Source organism: Salvelinus sp. IW2-2015, linkage group LG6.1 (genome assembly GCF_002910315.2).
Source record: "Salvelinus sp. IW2-2015 linkage group LG6.1, ASM291031v2, whole genome shotgun sequence".
Taxonomy (NCBI): Eukaryota; Metazoa; Chordata; class Actinopteri; order Salmoniformes; family Salmonidae; genus Salvelinus; species Salvelinus sp. IW2-2015.
In genome coordinates, this window is record NC_036845.1 from 6446928 (window position 1) to 6465045 (window position 18118).

Genomic DNA, 18118 nt, shown 5'->3' on the forward strand with positions numbered 1-18118 from the left:
GACCCCATCTCTCTTGTTGCATAACAGTATATATTTAAAACAGTTTAGCCAGCAAGCAACCCCTTCAGCAGGAGTTGAGGGCGGCCCGGCACTTTGAGAGCAGTCTAGCCTAGAATCCGCCAGCTCGTTTTTGTGTAAATAACCGCCCGTAAAATATAAGAACTCTCTTGGCTAATTATTTGTCTACGCCTTATCATGAGTAACGTTCCAGCCCTCCAGGGCCCTAGAGTCTAAGACATCTACCACAAAACGATAATTAGACGCTCCCAAAAGGAACTAGACAACTCTAAACACCCGCAACTACCACTATCAACATTAGAGCAATAAAGAGACTAGAACATACTACCACCCCACTACCCAATCTATTCAGTAATCAGACCACATACGGAGATCCTAGACATCTACCACCGCCACCCCACCCTGTTAGTGCCAATAACACATCCCACCCACACCACCTATCATCACCCTTACGAGCCAGTATACGAAGGTGTAAATCCAGCGACATTGCACACTGTCGAAGTAATCAACCATCAAATCAAATCTCAATATGTCTAAATCAAAATTTTAGTAGTCACCACCTAACCACCCATTGGGTTTAAGCAGATGTTAATGCGAGAGAGAACATGCCAAAATGCTTGTGCTTCCCTAAGTTATCCGACTATATGCTATATCCAACGTAAAGCCACACAATAATCCTCGCTAAATTGACCTCTAAACAGATTTCCACAACATAACGTAGCGACTAGCTATATACACACACACCCACAGAGTGTCTTAAAAGGGATAAATAAATATTTACAAGTTTTTGTACATAAAAGATTGTCACTTTATGAAGATGGTGTACAGAGACGGCATAGGGCAAGATGCAGTCCATGTATAGAGTTGAACGATAGCGGTCATAACCGGAAGCTCATATTACCAATATGTTAGATGAAGTTCACTGTTCCCGTATATGTATGTAAGCAACATAAAGTGGCCATAGTTTAAAGGGCTAGTGGGTTACTATGGTATTACATAAAGATGGCAAGATGCAGTAGCATGAATAAAAAGAATATAGGGAGATATCAGGTATTAGAGCGGTTACCTCATAACATCATGAAAGCATGACCCGGCTTGAAATGTCTAGGGCGTCCATTAAACACCTCATATTAAGTGGCACTTGCTTAAAGAGGCTAGTGGTACATTTGTAACATAAGTTTCCATCTAATTCCCCCACCCCCCCCCTCCCCCTTTTTTTATCAAGGGCTGGAAGTTGAGTGCAGTATGTTTGGCAGCGGCCGCTAAATTGGGTTAGGGGTGGCTGTTTAACAGTCTGATGGGCCGCTTGAAGATAGGAACGCGTTTTTCAGTCTACTCGGTCCCTGCTTTGATGCACCTTGACTGACCTCGCCTTCTGAGATGATGAGCGCTGAAACAGGCTAGTGTCTTGGGTGTCGGTTGTCCTTGAGTTGAGTCCTTAGTCACCCAGACCTCATTCTCTGTACATCGGGTGATGTATGAATTCCTGCGAGGCTGTCAGGTTAGTTTGCCCCCCGGCCCTGATGGCATTCGTGACAAGCCTCCACCTCACTACCCTCATGGAGAGCCTTTACAAAGTTGTGGGCGGAGCAGATTAGCCGTACCAGGCGGTAAATACAGCCGACAGAAATGCTTTCGATTGCCGTGTTCTCCCAGTTTCCCCAGAAGTTTGTGCAGTGGCTGTTATGGTGACAAGCCGAAGTTCTTCAGCACTCACTGAAGCGGTGACAGAGCGCTGCTGCTGCTTCCTTACTTCACCAACGACGTACAAAAGTGTGGATCCGACCAATTCAGGTTGTCCGTGATGTTGAGTTTATCCAACCGCAGGAACTTAGGAAATACATCAAGAGATATCTCACAACTATGCTCCTTAACTACCCATTGACCCTCGATGTGGACATAGCCCGAATTGCTCCCTCTGCTGGTGCCTAGAAAGATCCAGACCATTTCATACTCCTTCGTACACTCGATCGGGCCACTACAGACTCTAAGGACTTCTCCCCTACATACCTACCTACCTACCTATCTGCCCCCCTCCACCACACACCACTGAGAGGCCACCTCCCCCTTGCTGTCCTGTCCTCTAGTTTCATCAGACCAGAGAGACCCAAGACTGCTGTTGATTGGACGGGAATGTACAAAACTGCTCTTGTGATTGGATGGGACTGTACAGAGAGGAGAGGAGTGAGACATTCAAATGTGACAGTATGGGGATGATGATGTGTTTGTCATTGGGAGTCGGGACAATGTAAATGCTTGTTGAATCGGTTATTTAAAAGGGTCCCGCCTAGTTAAAAACAAACTTTGCGTCTTGGTTTGAATGTAGATTTAATTTGTAACATTATGTAGAATTGTTGTTGTTGTTTAAATGTCTTTTTGTTTTTGTTTGTTGTTTTTTGCTGAGTAAATTATCATGGGATATCACTAACAGAAAGACAGACAGATGTGGTTACTGCATCCAGATGTGTAGTAAACATATGAGACAAACCGACTGAATTGATTTTGTGACAGAATGAGGACGGACCCCATTGTTTTCCTCCCAACTTATTATTGATCATGTTTGTTCAGAAGCGTCCTGGACAAAGTGCTAGTTTGCCTATCTGTGTAAGCAGGATCTGTGCTTTCACTAAAGCCACCTGAGCAGAAATCAAAAGCATCTGTATGTCAAATAAACTATAATGGGTTTGTACTTGTCTTTGTTTTTCATTTGTTATCTTTGGGCAATATTTTTGGTATCTCAGATTGTTCTGGCAATTCTCACTTTTTTATTTTATTTGTATCACAAACCATTTGGGGGGAAATCATTATAAAAGTGGACAATTCCTAAAAAATATATATTTCAGAATCAAGGCATACTCAATATTTAAGAGCACACTATAAGGAGTATAAGGACACCACGATGTTGTCTTTATCATGTACAGTTAATGGATCATAGGGTCTTACAGGGGACATCTGTTTTTCATTTGTTATCTTTGGGCAATATTTTTGGTATCTCAGATTGTTCTGGCAATTCTCACTTTTTTATTTTAGGCGTTTTGTTGCCAACCTTACTTTGCTAGCTGACAACTTTACGTTTTTTTTCTTTTTAATTACCGTTTATATTTTTTGTTTTTCCATCACAACTTTTTTCCCTCATTCAACTTTTTCACTCCGGACGCTTTATCTGGACATGGTTCGTCAGCACTTTCAACAGCCGAAGCTAAGTAGTAACATTAACGTGATGTCTTCTAATTGCAGTCGCTGTACTCATAATATACAGGAGAAAGATCGCCTTATGGCGAGGATAGCTGTGCTGCAAGCCCAGCTTCAGACGCAATCGTTAGGCAAGGGTAATTTCAGTGTAGGAAAGGATGAAACAGCGTCTGTGCCACCAGTAAGTACAGATAGTAACGTTAGTATAAACCCCCCGCACAGTCCCCGCAGCCGGACAACTTTCTCATGGCTACTGGAGGGAAATGCTGTAGGAATGCTCAACTGGTGTCGCTCATTCAGCCGACAGAAACTTTCAACCGGTAGCGAGTCGGAGTCTGAGGCCGAGTCTTCTCTTGTCTCTACTCCTCCCGTTACGGGGTCTGAGACGCCGAAGGCTCCCACCATTAGCTCTGACAAATTGAAAACCCTAGTCATTGGCGACTCCATTACCCGCAGTATTAGACTTAAAACGAATCACCCAGCGATCATACACTGTTTACCAGGGGGCAGGGCTACCGACGTTAAGGCTAATCTGAAGATGGTGCTGGCTAAAAACTGCGAGTGTAGAGAGTATAGAGATATTGTTATCCACGTCGCACCAACGATGTTAGGATGAAACAGTCAGAGGTCACCAAGCGCAACATAGCTTCAGCGTGTAAATCAGCTAGAAAGATGTGTCGGGCATCGAGTAATTGTCCTCGGCCCCCTCCCAGTTAGGGGGAGTGACGAGCTCTACAGCAGAGTCTCACAACTCAAATCGCTGGTTTGAAAACTGTTTCTGCCCCTCCCAAAAAGATAGAATTTGTAGATAATTGGCCTCTTTCTGGGACTTACCCACAAACGACCAAGCCTGACCTGCTGAGGAGTGCGGACTCCATTCCTAGCTGAGGGCGTCCTCATCTTATCTACCAACATAGACAGGGCTCTAACTCCTCTAGCTCCACAATGAAATAGGGTGCAGGCCAGGCAGCAGGCTGTTAGCCAACCTGCCAGCTTAGTGGAGTCTGCCACTAGCATAGCAGTGTAGTCAGCTCAGCCATCCCCATTGAGACTGTGTCTGTGCCTCGACCTAGGTTGGGCAAACTAAACATGGCGTGTTTCGCTTAGCAATCTCATTAGGATAAAGACCTCCTCCATTCCTGCATTTATTGAAAAGAATCGTGATACCTCACATCTCAAAATAGGGTTACTTAATGTCTAGATCCCTCACTTCAAAGGCAGATTAGTCAATGAACTAATCACTGATCATAATCTTGATGTGATTGGCCTGACTGAAACATGGCTTAAGCCTGATAATTTATCGTGTGTTAAATGAGGCCCTCACCTCCTGGTTACACTAGTGACCAATCCCCCCCGTGCATCCCGCAAAGGCGGAGGTGTTGCTAACATTTACGATAGCAAATTTCAATTTAACAACAAAAAAAATGACGTTTTCGTCTTTTGAGCTTCTAGTCATTGAAGTCTATGCAGCCTACTCAATCACTTTTATAGCTACTGTTACAGGCCTCCTGGGCCATATAACAGCGTTCCTCTCTGAGTTCCCTGAATTCCTATCGGACCTTGTAGTCATAGCAGATCATATTCTATTTTTTGGTGATTTTAATATTTCATATGGAGAAGTCCACAGACCCCACTCCAAATAGGCTTTCGGAGCCATCATCGACTCAGGTGGGTTTTGTCCAACATGTCTCTGGACCTACCTCACTGCCCATCATATCTCTGGACCTAGTTTTGTCCCATGGAATAAAGTGTTGTAGATCTTAATGTTTTTTCTCATAATCCTGGACTATCGGACCACCATTTTATTACGTTTGGCAATCGCAACAAATAATCTCTCAGACCCCAACCAAGGAGGCACAAAAGTCGTGCTATAAATTCTCAGACAACACAAAAATTCTTGATGCCCTTTCCAGACTCCTTCTGCCTACCAAGGCCCGTCAGAGGACAAAAATCACCCCTAAAAACGAAAAACATTTGTCCATAAGAAACTAGCTCCCTGGTATACAGAGAAATACCGAGCTCTGAAGCAAGCTTCCAGAAAATTGGAACGGAATTGGCGCCACACACAAAACTGGAAGTCTTCCGACTAGCTTGGAAAGACAGTACCGTGCAGTATCGAAGAGCCTTCACTGCTGCTCGATCATCCTACTTTTCCAACTTAATTGAGGAAAACAAGAACAATCCAAAATTTCTTTTGGATACTGTTGCAAAAGCTAACTAAAAAGCAGCATTCCCCAAGAGAGGATGGCTTTCACTTCAGCAGTAATAAATTCATGAACTTCTTTGAGGAAAAGATCATGTCATTAGAAAGCAAAATTACGGACTCCTCTTTAAATCTGCGTATTCCTCCAGGGCTTAGCTGTCCTGGATCTGCACAGCTCTGCCAGGGCCTGGGATCGGGAGAGACACTTAAGTGTTTTAGTACTATATCTCTTGACACAATGATGAAAATAATCATGGCCTCTAACCTTCAAGCTGCATCCTGAGATCCTATTCCAACTAAACTACTGAAAGAGCTGCTTCATGTGCTTGGCCCCTCCTATGTTGAACATAATAAACGGCTTCTTATCCACCGGATGTGTACCAAACTCACTAAGGTGGCAGTAATAAAGCCTCTCTTGAAAAGCCAACCTTGACCGGAAAATATAAAAACTATCGGCTATATCGAATCTTCCATTCCTCTCAAAAAAAATTGAAAAAGCTGTTGGCGCAGCAACTCACTGCCTTCCTGAAGAGAAAAAATGTATTACGAAATGCTTCAGTCTGGTTTTAGACCCCATCATAGCACTGAGACTGCACTTGTGAAGTGGTAAATGACCTTTTAACGGCGTCAGAGCGAGGCTCTGCATCTGTCCTCGTGCTACTAGAATTAGTGCTGCCTTTGACACCATCGTTCACCACACTTCTTTTGGAGAGACTGGAAACCCAAATTGGTCTACACGGACAAGTTCTGGCCTGGTTTTAGATCTTATCTGTCGGAAAGATATCAGTTTGTCTCTGTGAATGGTTTGTCCTCTGAACAAATCAACTGTACATTTCGGTGTTCTCAAGGTTCCGTTTTAGGACCACTATTGTTTTCACTATATATTTTACCTCTTGGGGATGTTATTCGAAAACATCATGTTAACTTTCACTGCTATGCGGATGACACACAGCTGTAATTTCAATGAAACATGGTGAAGCCCCAAAATTGCTCGTGCTAGAAAGCCTGTGTTTCAGACATAAGGAAGTGATGGCTGAAAACGTTCTACTTTTAAACTTGGACAAAACAGAGATGCTTGTTCTAGGTCCCAAGAAACAAAGAGATCTTCTGTTAAATCTGACAATTAATCTTGATGGTTGTAAAGTCGTCTCAAATAAACTGTGAAGGACCTCGGCGTTACTCTTGACCCTGATCTCTCTTTTGACGAACATATCAACTGTTTCAAGGACAGCTCTTTTTCCATCTACGTAACATTGCAAAATCAGAAATTTTCTGTCCAAAAATGATGCAAGAAAATGTATCCTTGGCATTTCTTACTTCTAGGTTAGACTACTGCAATGCTCTACTTTCCGGCTACCCGGATAAAGCACTAAATAAACTTCAGTTAGTGCTAAATAGCGGCTGCTAGAATCCTGACTAGAAACAAGAAATTTGATCATATTACTCCAGTGCTAGCTTCCCTACACTGGCTTCCTGTTAAGGCAAGGGCTGATTTCAGGTTTTACTGTTAACCTATAAAGCGTTACATGGGCTTGCTCCTACCTATCTTTCCGAGTTGGTCCTGCCGTACATACCTACACGTACGCTACGGTCACAAGACGCAGGCCTCCAAATTGTCCCTAGAATTTCTAGCAAACAGCTGGAGGCAGGGCTTTCTCCTATAGATCTCCATTTTTATGGAACGGTCTGCCTACCCATGTGAGAGACGCAGACTCTGTCTCAACCTTAAGTCTTTCACTGAAGACTTATCTCTTCAGTAGGTCATATGATTGAGTGTAGTCTGGCCCAGGAGTGTGAAGGTGAACGGAAAGGCTCTGGAGCAACGAACCGCCCTTGCTGTCTCTGCCTGGCCGGTTCCCTTCTCTCCACTGGGATTCTCTGCCTCTAACCCTATTACAGGGGCTGAGTCACTGGCTTACTGGTGCTCTTTCATGCCGTCCCTAGGAGGGGTGCGTCACTTGAGTGGTTGAGTTACTGACGTGATCTTCCTGTCTGGGTTGGCGCCCCCTTGGTTTGTGCTGTGGTGGAGATCTTTGTGGGCTATACTCGGCCTTGTCTCAGGTTGTAAGTTGGTGGTTGAAGATATCCCTCTAGTGGGCGGGGGCTGTGCTTTGGCGAAGTGGGTGGGGTTATATCCTTCCTGTTTGGCCCTGTCCGGGGGTATCATCGGATGGGGCCACAGTGTCTCCTGACCCTCCTGTCTCAGCCTCCAGTATTTATGCTGCAGTAGTTTATGTGTCGGGGGGCTAGGGTCAGTTGGTTATATCTGGAGTACTTCTCCTGTCTTATCCAGTGTCCTGTGTGAATTTAAATGCTCTCTCTAATTCTCTCCTTCTCTTCTTTCTTTCTCTCTCTCTGAGAACCTGAGCCCTAGGACCATACGTCAGGACATACGGGCATGATGACTCCTTGCTGTCCCAAGTCCACCTGGCCTTGCTGCTGTTCCAGTTTCAACTGTTCTGCCTGTGGTTATGGAACCCCTACCTGTCCCAGACCTGCTGCTTTCAACTCTTATGATCGGCTATGAAAAGCCAACTGCCATTTATTCCTGATTATTATTTGACCATGCTTGTCATTTATGAACATTTTGAAAATCTTGGCTCTCTCTAATTCTCTCCTTCTCTCTTTCTTTCTCTCTCTCTGAGAACCTGAGCCCTAGGACCATACGTCAGGACTACCGGGCATGATGACTCCTTGCTGTCCCCAGTCCACCTGGCCTTGCTGCTGTTCCAGTTTCAACTGTTCTGCCTGTGGTTATGGAACCCCTACCTGTCCCAGACCTGCTGGCTTCCAACTCTTAATGATCGGCTATGAAAAGCCAACTGACATTTATTCCTGATTATTATTTGACCATGCTTGTCATTTATAGACATTTTGAAAATCTTGGCTCTCTCTAATTCTCTCCTTCTCTCTTTCTTTCTCTCTCTCGAGGACCTGAGCCTAGGACCATACGTCAGGACTACGGGCATGATGACTCCTTGCTGTCCCCAGTCACCTGGCCTTGCTGCTATTCCAGTTTCAACTGTTCTGCCTGCGGTTATGGAACCCCTACTGTCCCAGACCTGCTGTTTTCAACTCTTAATGATCGGCTATGAAAAGCCAACTGCATTTATTCCTGATTATTATTTGACATGCTTGTCATTTATGAACATTTTGAACATCTTGGCCATGTTCTGTTATAATCTCCACCCGGCACAGCCAGAAGAGTTTTGTTTTTTTTTTTTTTCTGCCGACACCCTCATAGCCTGGTTCCTCTCTAGGTTTCTTCCTAGGTTTTGGCCTTTCTAGGGAGTTTTTCCTAGCCACCGTGCTTCTACACCTGCATTGCTTGCTGTTTGGGGTTTTAGGCTGRGTTTCTGTACAGCACTTCGAGATATTAGCTGATGTACGAAGGGCTATATAAAATAAACTTGATTTGATTTGATTTGACATCTATAGGTCTAAAGGGACGAATTGGCCACTTTCATCCCCACCAAAATTGTTTGTGATACAAATCTAAAAAACATCAAACATATTTACTCCCATATGAAACTAGAACAATCGGAGATAACCAAAATATTGTCGGGACACGCTGGCATGAAATCGTGCCAACTAATCAATAAACACTCTCCGGGGACCTGCCTTTCTAATTTCAGATTCACTGTTGCTTAGTTTTTGCAAGTCTTTTGAAGATATATCCATCCTAAACACAGTTGTGTGTACGTTTATATAGGCCTTCACATAAATTGCATTAAATAGATGGTCATAGACAATCAAAGAACTGTCAGTGAAATGCTGAATCAAACCCACCACAATCTTACTTACCCTTATTCATGACTCCAATTCCATTCCATTACACTGAGCCATTAGTACGTCCCGTTTAGCCTTGTGTGGGGAATGGCCCGACGCTCCGACCCTGGACAAATGCTCTGTCTAAACGCAAATACAGTTTCGGAAACATTTGGAATTTAACTTTCATATAATAGAGAAATATTTTATTATATCCAAAAGATACACTTACTGTACGCAGTTTAATACAGTTGCACCCAGTTGTATTTTGAGAAATACATGCGATCCAGTCGGAAATGTGGAATAGAATGGACCAATGGAAATGAGAGCGCAAGGTGAGAGGATGTGTGGTAGCGGAGGTGGTGTGAAAACAGCCAGTTGCAACTTTGCAAAACTGCTCACAGTAAGTGTATATTTTGTATTTAATAATAATACAATTGAAAGAATCTTTCTCGCTCACATGAAAATTAAGTTCCAAAGGTTTATAAAACCGTATTGCTAGAATGACTAATAACGTTTCTAAACATTAAAACAGAGTGTTGGGATTGTAGTCATTGATCCAGCTGTTGTCCATACATTCAATTGAGAACTCAAGGGCTGGGTACACTGTAACTAAATATTGTTAAGTAACTGGTTCCACAGCCCTTTTTTTTGTTGGTTTACTCAACTTTTCATTTTTAGTTTTTCAACATGAGAAAACGTAGGCAAAAATTCAGTCAACTTAAAATGTGTTTTCTCAATTTTGTCTCATATGTAAACTAGAAAAGTATTATTTTACCAGCAGAAAGAGGCTGTGGAAATAGCTACCGGCACAGTGCTTTTCATGTATATATCTGACAGCTGATCACATTGTGCATGTTCATTTAAACAGTAAATGGTATTCAAACTCACAACCTCTTGATTCACAGCATACCAATCTTCCTGCTACGCCACCACGTCTGTGTCAATAACATATTTGACATACATGATTGCATTGTGCATGTTAATTTCTACAGTAATTAGTATTCACCTGGGATTTGAACTCACAACCTCTTGGTTCACAGCATTCCAAACTTCCTGCCATGACACCATGTCTGTGTCGTTAACGGATTCGACTGTATTTTAGGGGATGACGGCCTTTGTTCATTCCAAGATCCTAAAGATAGATTAAAACTCTCTGGCTCATCATTTTTCTTTTATCTACAATTTAGGTCTGCCGTTAGGGCTCATGGTGTTCCTTGGCAGTCAGCTTTGACGCTACATCCTATGCAAAATATTTTGAGTTTAAGATCGAAACAAAGGGTTTCCGAAATGTATCATTTATTTACTGTCAACTTCTTATAAACCTCTTCCTCTCTATACTCAGTGGAATAGAGACCTTCCAGGTTTGGATCAATGTTTTAGTTGGGAGTAGTCTAATATTCAACAATCGTCTCGTTATCCTGATCACCTCGTTAAGCCTCCACACTCACTCTCTATCCGTCAATCGATCCTCACTTTTTTGAATGTAATTTATAGGGAGCATTCAACTTCATGGAGCTAAAGAAGACACTTTGAACCAATGGCTTCTTGCCGCTAAAAACACTTCGTGATGTGTTGCTCTGTATTTTATTTTGCTGCGCCACTCGGGAGCCAAAAGCACCACCAACATTAGACACAGAAAAATCTAAAATAAGTAAATAAGTCAATCAAATCAATCAGATTAATTTATGATAATTGACACAGACATGGTCGCATAGCCGGAAAATCAGAATAATATGAACCAAGAGGTTGTGAGTTCAAATCCCAGGTGAGGACATGTTGGATAATAATGTATACATAAATTAACATGCACAGTCTGATCATGTAAGTCAACGTGTATCAAATATGCAAGTTGAAAACATTGTATGGTAAAAGTGCTGTATGTGTAACTACACTGAACAAAAATATAGATGCACCAATTTCAAAGATTCTTTACAGTTCATATAAGGAAATCAATAAATTAATTAGGCCCTAATCTATTGATTTCACATGACTGGAAATACAGACCTACATCTGTTGTTCACAGATACCTTTAAAAAAAAAGTTGGGGAGTGGATCAGAAAACCAGTCAGCATCTGGTGTGACCACCATTTTGGCTGGGGTAGGCTGTCATTGTAGATAATAATTTGTTCTTAATTAACTGACCTGCCTAGTTAAATAAAGGTTAAAAAAAAAAAAAAAATCTGTGGACTGACCAATGTTTTACACCAATGGGCGTTTTCTGATATCAAGGAAAGCCCACATTAAGAAACGTCCCGAATTAAAGGTCTGCAATTACTTCATTTTGCACAATTACACTTTTGCACGCTGATTCCAGAAAATTGTAATGTGCGTGATTACGTTCATAAACGTAGTCATCATACGTTGACAGGCTAAACTTACTACGTTTCTTTTTGTGAAGGAGGAAAACAGACGGGTGAGTTTAACATAACATTTCTCGCTATGCAGCTAATTTAGTTACATGTGTATGATTTATAATCAATGTAATATTTAACAATACAAGAGGTACACAATGACCGATAAATCTAACATGCGAAATGACAGTATCGGTTAAGAGAGAGAAGTGACTAGCGCTGTCTTTCTTTCTCGACTGAGACGGCAGGCTAACGTTAGCTAGCTATGTTGTCAATCCTAGAAACTTGGATACAACAGGTCTCATTGTTTTGATTCCTCCTGGAGGTGGGTAACGTTAGTTCAAATCAAAGTTAGCAGACTAGCCAACCTTCAGTTTGTCGCCGTTTCAATGCGAATAACAACACCGAATATATAAAAATATTATGGCCGTAGCTAGCTACGTTAATGTTATGTAAAGGGAGAATGCTGTCGAGTTTGCTAGCTCAGAGATTAGCCAACGTTAGCTAGCTACCTTGCTGACGATGGCTTAACCTCGAAGAACAAAACACCTACTGTTCGCTAGCTATGTTCGTGTTTGGTTGGACTGTATCACGATATTTTTCATATGTGAAAATTAACATGAAGTAAACTCAACTCTTTGGTCCTTTACTAACCAGCTGTATGTAAAATAGTTAGCTGTAGCTTAGAAAATAAATATTACACTGGATAATAAATAAATGTGTCACTGGATGACAACATAATGTTTTGTTTTCAACATTAGGGCTGTTTTCCAAAATAAGTGAAAGTTGTTTTGTTTCGTTGCCACGATACTAACGAGTATCGCGATACAGGTATTGTCAGTTAGCTAGCTCACATACTGACCACACTGCTCGCGTTGCGTGCGTGAGCGTTGCAAAATAAATGTAGACATACATATTATTAAATCATTGCATTCACACTGCTCGCGCAGGTCTGCATGGCCAGGTGCTAAAATAGAATAATTGGTTATATTTATGATGCTCAAGTCCTGCCTCTCCCATCTCCTCATTGGTTTTTAGGAGCATATACCCAGCTTTTTTATTTTAGCTAGCTAAGCTTGCCCCATGTCATTGTCAACTAGCTAGGGTATCGGGACCCTGTTCCGGTCTTCTTTTCATGATTTAGTTGAAAATAGTGTTTCAATTATCCAAAAACAATCGACTATTGATATCATAATTCCCGTATTGTTTACTGTGTTTCCCGGAATCGGAAGTTCATCTATCAATTAAAAAAACATAAAATCTGTGCTATAACCTTTGTTTCCTTTTGGCAGTGAGACATTTGAACAACCACCAATAAGCCTAATGCTACAGCGGCAACATTAGCAGATATTACAGTAAGTAGCTCCTACAGAATCTCTGCCTGTCCTGTGTGTAGCTAAATAAACTGCTTTAACTTGTTCAGTGTATTGGTTGATTTAATTTGGCAACTATGATGCTAGTAGTTCGCATTAACATCCTTTTGTGTCAATAATGGTCTCTTTTCTTTGCCCCCACCCCACCCAAAGTACTTCCTAAGGATGGCTAGCTGCGGTGAGGTTGACCACTCTGTGAGCTCGCTCCCATCCAGTAAGAAGGGGAGTGGTGATTCTGCCTGCTCTGGTTCCAGTGGCTCATCACCTGCCCTGGCTGTCCCAGAGTGTGCCATCTGCCTGCAGAGCTGTGTCCACCCTGTCCAGCTACCCTGCCGCCACGTCTTCTGTTTCCTGTGTGTGAAAGGGGCGTCCTGGCAGAGCAAGCGCTGTGCTCTCTGTAGACAGGAGGTTCCCGAGGACTTCCTGGAGCACCCCACTCTGCTGTCCCCCGAMGAGCTTAAGACCGGAGGGCGGGSTGCCRCAGGGGACAAYGCCTGGTACTATGAGGGGAGRAACGGCTGGTGGCAGTATGAYGAGAGGACCAGCCGTGAGCTGGAAGACGCTTTCTCCAAGGGCAAGAAGACAGCTGAGATGCTGATAGCCGGGTTCCTGTACGTGGCCGACCTGGAGAACATGGTGCAGTACCGGCGCAATGAGCACGGCCGCCGCCGCAAGATAAAACGGGACATTGTGGACATTCCCAAGAAAGGGGTGGCGGGCCTCCGTCTGGACACCGAGGGCGGCACGCAGGGGTCCGCTGCGGCAGGGAGAGGGAACTCTGCAGACGGGGCTGATACTTCAGCATCCTCACTGCAGCAGGCTGCAGCAGCTCCAGCTGCTTTCACAGTCCTGTCTGCTCCTGCCAGGCCTCCCACCTCTCTGGGGGGCCAGCCTGGCAGCCCCACCAGCCCCTCCCTGGAAGACACCCTGGCCCTGCTCCACATCAGCCCCACAGATGCGCCGGAGAGGGCTGAGGTCGGGGAGGGAGAGGAGGGGGAAGAGGAGGCCACCGCCACACCCTCCATGTCATCTGGTCCTAACACCTCTGTGGATGGGTCTGGGGACTGGAGCGACGATGAGGAGGAGGAAGGGGATGGGGAGGCAGTGGAGCCCCGGGAGCAGAGACTGCGTTTGGGGGAGAGCCCAGAGGACAGGTCCCCCCCTGGGGCTGAGGCCTCCAGCAGCAGTGTGAGGTCGCGAAGGCCTGACGGCCAGTGTACTGAGGTGTGAGCTCAACTCATCATGAACCTCTGCACTGTAGCTAACATTCTTAGCTAACATAGGACTCTGAAACAGATTAAAACCAACCCCTGCATACAACTGTCTCGAGGCGAGGAGACACTCCCATTATATTAGACTTTAAAGATGAAAATGACCCCCTGAAAATTAGTTATAGTCAAAATTTACTGGTGGGCCTTAGGAGCAGTCTTTCCCCATACAACTTGTTAGTTGAGCGTTGAATTGTTGTTTCGTGTAAGTTGTTGGGATGTTTGAACGTCCTCATGCCTGCAGACAGTATGTGATGCAGCCGTGTTGAAAGATGGAGACTTATTATTTTCAGAGACATGCATTTAACTGAATCAGGTAGCAGCCTCTTATCAGCTAATCAACAGTTGTTTTGATCAGATCAGTGGTTGTGTTTTCCTCTCTCTGCAGCAGCTTGGTGTGTTGAGTTCTAGGCTGCTCCAAAGTGATTAACACCATGCTCCATGACCTCTGATCAAAAAGGTCAGTAGACACCATTTTCATTTGTGTTTCAAAAGCGAAGCATGTTCAGTTGCTGATTTATTAATCTGAAATGCTAGTCTGTTTCATAACGTGTGCATGTGTTTTAAGAGAGGGGTTAGATTCTTAACCTCTCTTGGGCACGTGAGACGGTAGCGTCACACCTCTTCAACAGCCAGTGAAACTGCTGGGCGCCAAATTCAAATACAAAAATACTCATTATAAAAATTCAGAAAACAAAACATATTTTACATAGGTTTAAAGATTAACTTCTTGTGAATCCAACCACGGTGTCAGATTTTAAAAATGCTTTACGGCGAAAGCATACCTTACGATTATTTGAGAACATAGCCCACTAGACAAATCATTACAAACAGTAGCCAGCCAAGTAGAACAGTTACACATGTCAGAAATAGAGCTAAAATTAATCCCTTACCTTTGATGATCTTCATATGGTTGCACTCAGCAGACATTCATTTACTCAATAAATGTTCCTTTTGTTCGATAAAGTCTCTTTATATCCAAAAACCTCCGTTTTGTTCGTGCGTTTTCTTCAGTAATCCACAGGCTCAAACGCAGTCAAAACAGGAAGACAAAAAAATCCAAATTGTATCTGTAAAGTTCATAGAAACATGTCAAACGATGTTTACATTCAAACCTCACGTTGTTTTTATCCTAAATAATCGATAATATTTCAACCGGACAATAACGTCGTCAATTTAAAAGGTAAACAAGAAACGCACTCTCTCGGTTTCTTGTTGACACTTTAGGGTCCACTCATTCAGACTGCTCTTACTTCTTCATTTTTCAGAATACAAGCCTGAAACTATTTCTAAAGACTGTTGACATCTAGTGGAAGGCATAAGTGGAAGGCATAGAAACTGCAATTTGAGTCCTAAGTCAATGGATACTGTAATGGCATTGAATAGAAAACTACAAAATCAACAACAAATCCATTCAGGAAGTTTTTTTTTCTCTCAGGTTTTCGCCTGCCAAATCAGTTATGTTATACTCACAGACACTATTTTAACAGTTTTGGAAACTTTAGAGTGTTTTCTATCCAAATCTACCAGTTATATGTATATCATATCTTCTGGGCCCGAGAAGCAGGCAGTTTAATTTGGGCATGCATTTCATCCAAAATTCCGAATGCTGCCCCCTACCCTAGTGAAGTTAAACACTACTGGTGAAGAGGAGGACTAATGTTTTTGATTTTAGTTTAACTGTTTGTTTTTTCTTTGTTTTCCTATGGTTGTAAATTCTATTGTGTGATTACTAAGACGGTAAGAGAAGAGCAACGGTTGATAGGTGGCTTGCTGGCTGTCTCCTGCAAAACATTTGAAGTTTTAAATGTTATTGTTTTTATATTTCTTACCAGCTGACTGTCATTGTCATCTGTTGAGCTCAATTTTACTATCATTATAATAACCTTTACTTTCTGTAACGATTTTTGGTTTGTAATCTTTTACATGGTATGTAATTTTAAATAAAATGTGTGTATTCATCAACCCAAAATGTTGATTGGAAGTATTGTTTTTGTTGGATGAAAGCAAAAGGCGAGCTGATCACATGCCAACACAACTAGCGACATCATGCAAGATACTGCAAGAAATAAGCTGTCTTGTATCAAATCTGTTCACAGTGTATTTTTTCCCCCTGATATTTCTCATGTGACAACTCTACACTATATAAACAACTATGTGGACACCCCTTAAAATTTGTGGATTTCGGCCACAACTGTTGCTGACAGGTGTATAAAATCGGGCACACCGCCATGCATTCTCCATAGACAAACATTGTCAGTTGAATCGCCTTACTGAACAGCTCAGTGACCTTTAACGTGGCACCGTCATAGGATGCAACCTTTCCAACAAGTCAGTTGGTCAAATGTCTACCCTGCTAGAGCTGCCCAGGTCAACTGTAAGTGCTGTTATTGTGAAGTGGAAACGTATAGGAGTAACAACGGCTCAGCTGCGAAGTGGTAGGCCACACAAGCTCACGGAACGGGACCACTGAAGTGTGTAAAAATCCTCTGTCCTAGGTTGCAACACTCACTACCGAGTTCCAAACTGCCTTTGGAAGCAATGTCAGCACAATACCTGTTAGTTGGGAGCTTCATTAAATGGGTTTCCATGGCTGAGCAGCGGCACACAAGCCTTAGATCAGTTTGGGGAAGACCATTTCCTGTTTCAGCATGACAATGCCCCCGTGCACAAGGCGAAGTCCATACAGAAATGGTTTGTCGAGATCAGTGTGGAAGAACTTGACTGGCCTGCACAGAGCCCTGACCTCAACTCCATCAAACATCTTTGGGAGGAATTGGAACGCTGACTGCGAGCCCGGGCTATTCGCCCAACCTCACTAATGCTCTTGTGGCTGAATGGAAGCAAGTCCCACAGCAATGTTCCAACATCTAGTGAAACCCTTCCCAGAAGAGTGGAGGCTGTTATAACAGCAAAGGGGGGACCAACTACATATTAATGTCCATGATTTTTGAATGAGATGTTTGACGAGCAGGTGTCCACATACTTTTGAGTCATGTAGTGTACCTCACCACTTGCTAATACCATGCACCCGCTGCTCCTGCCCTGCACAGGTCCACTTAGTGCAGTGTAGCGTACCTACTTCAACAGACAGGTTCCAACCCACTCTGAATTCATCTCACACCCTGGTTTGATATTCTGATCACAGTGTATCTGTAAGCAACACCAAAGCCTGGTGTTTGGCCAGGAAACACATGACCTTTGTAAAGGGACGGGAGAGGAAGACAAAAGGCCTGGCGGGGATGCATCCAAAATGGCTCCCTATTTAGTGTACTACCTTTGATCAGGGCCCACTATGTAGGGAATAGGGTGCCATTTGGGACGTACCCCTGGCGGTGTGTTATCCAGGGACCAGAGACCTGCCAGCCAGGTTCACACCATAGGGAAGCTTGATCTATCAGGGAGGGGGAAAGGAGCAGCTGACTCTAGCCTAGATCTATGCAGCAGGATAAACACAGAACATTTCATTGTTAGATTATTCAGAATTCACATGAATTGGAATGTCATGAATCTCCTACCCTGGTTGAAAAAGAACACACCATCGGCATTGTACATTTATTGGAACAGCAGGACAGATGGAGAATTCTTCCTCAGGCCTGCAAATAGTTATCAGAGACAGATAAAGTAGTGGGGCAGCTACTGTGGTTGGTAGAGAGTTGTGTGGTATTGAGGTCTCTTGATGAATTTATAGATAGGTCTGTATGACCTAGTCTATTAACTGGAGAAAGAGAACTCCCAACTGTAGTGGGCTGGATAGAGAATCCTCCTCTTGTTATTCTCACTATCTCTGTGTGTGTGCTATTGTTCGGCTCAGTCTTGGGGGTGTGGTTGGAAATTGCAGCAGTAAGACCACTATGTTTGTTTCTAATGTTTTATACAAAAACCTTGTCGGGTTCAATCCTAATCTAACAGATGATTTGATCTTCCGCTCTTTGAAAACGT

At 43.2% G+C, this 18118-nt stretch overlaps 2 protein-coding genes across 4 annotated transcripts in view; both read left to right on the forward strand.

The window, feature by feature from the left end:
- The window catches only part of LOC111964942 (R-spondin-3), a 209076-nt gene that overhangs the window by 27545 nt on the left and 163413 nt on the right, over nucleotides 1-18118 (forward strand). The gene's annotated exons all lie outside the window — the stretch shown is intronic.
- Nucleotides 9562-16148, forward strand: LOC111964943 (E3 ubiquitin-protein ligase rnf146). 3 transcript variants are annotated; one of them, XM_023988826.2, is made up of 3 exons: nucleotides 9562-9584; nucleotides 12828-12890; nucleotides 13062-16148. In XM_023988826.2, exon 3 carries the CDS (start codon nucleotides 13074-13076, stop codon nucleotides 14136-14138), a length of 1065 nt encoding a protein of 354 aa, XP_023844594.1. In that variant the 5' UTR covers nucleotides 9562-9584; nucleotides 12828-12890; nucleotides 13062-13073; the 3' UTR covers nucleotides 14139-16148. The 3 variants fall into 3 exon arrangements, with proteins under 3 accessions (XP_023844594.1, XP_023844592.1, XP_023844593.1); XM_023988824.2 differs by lacking the exon at nucleotides 9562-9584 and adding an exon at nucleotides 11491-11597; XM_023988825.2 differs by lacking the exon at nucleotides 9562-9584 and adding an exon at nucleotides 11661-11860.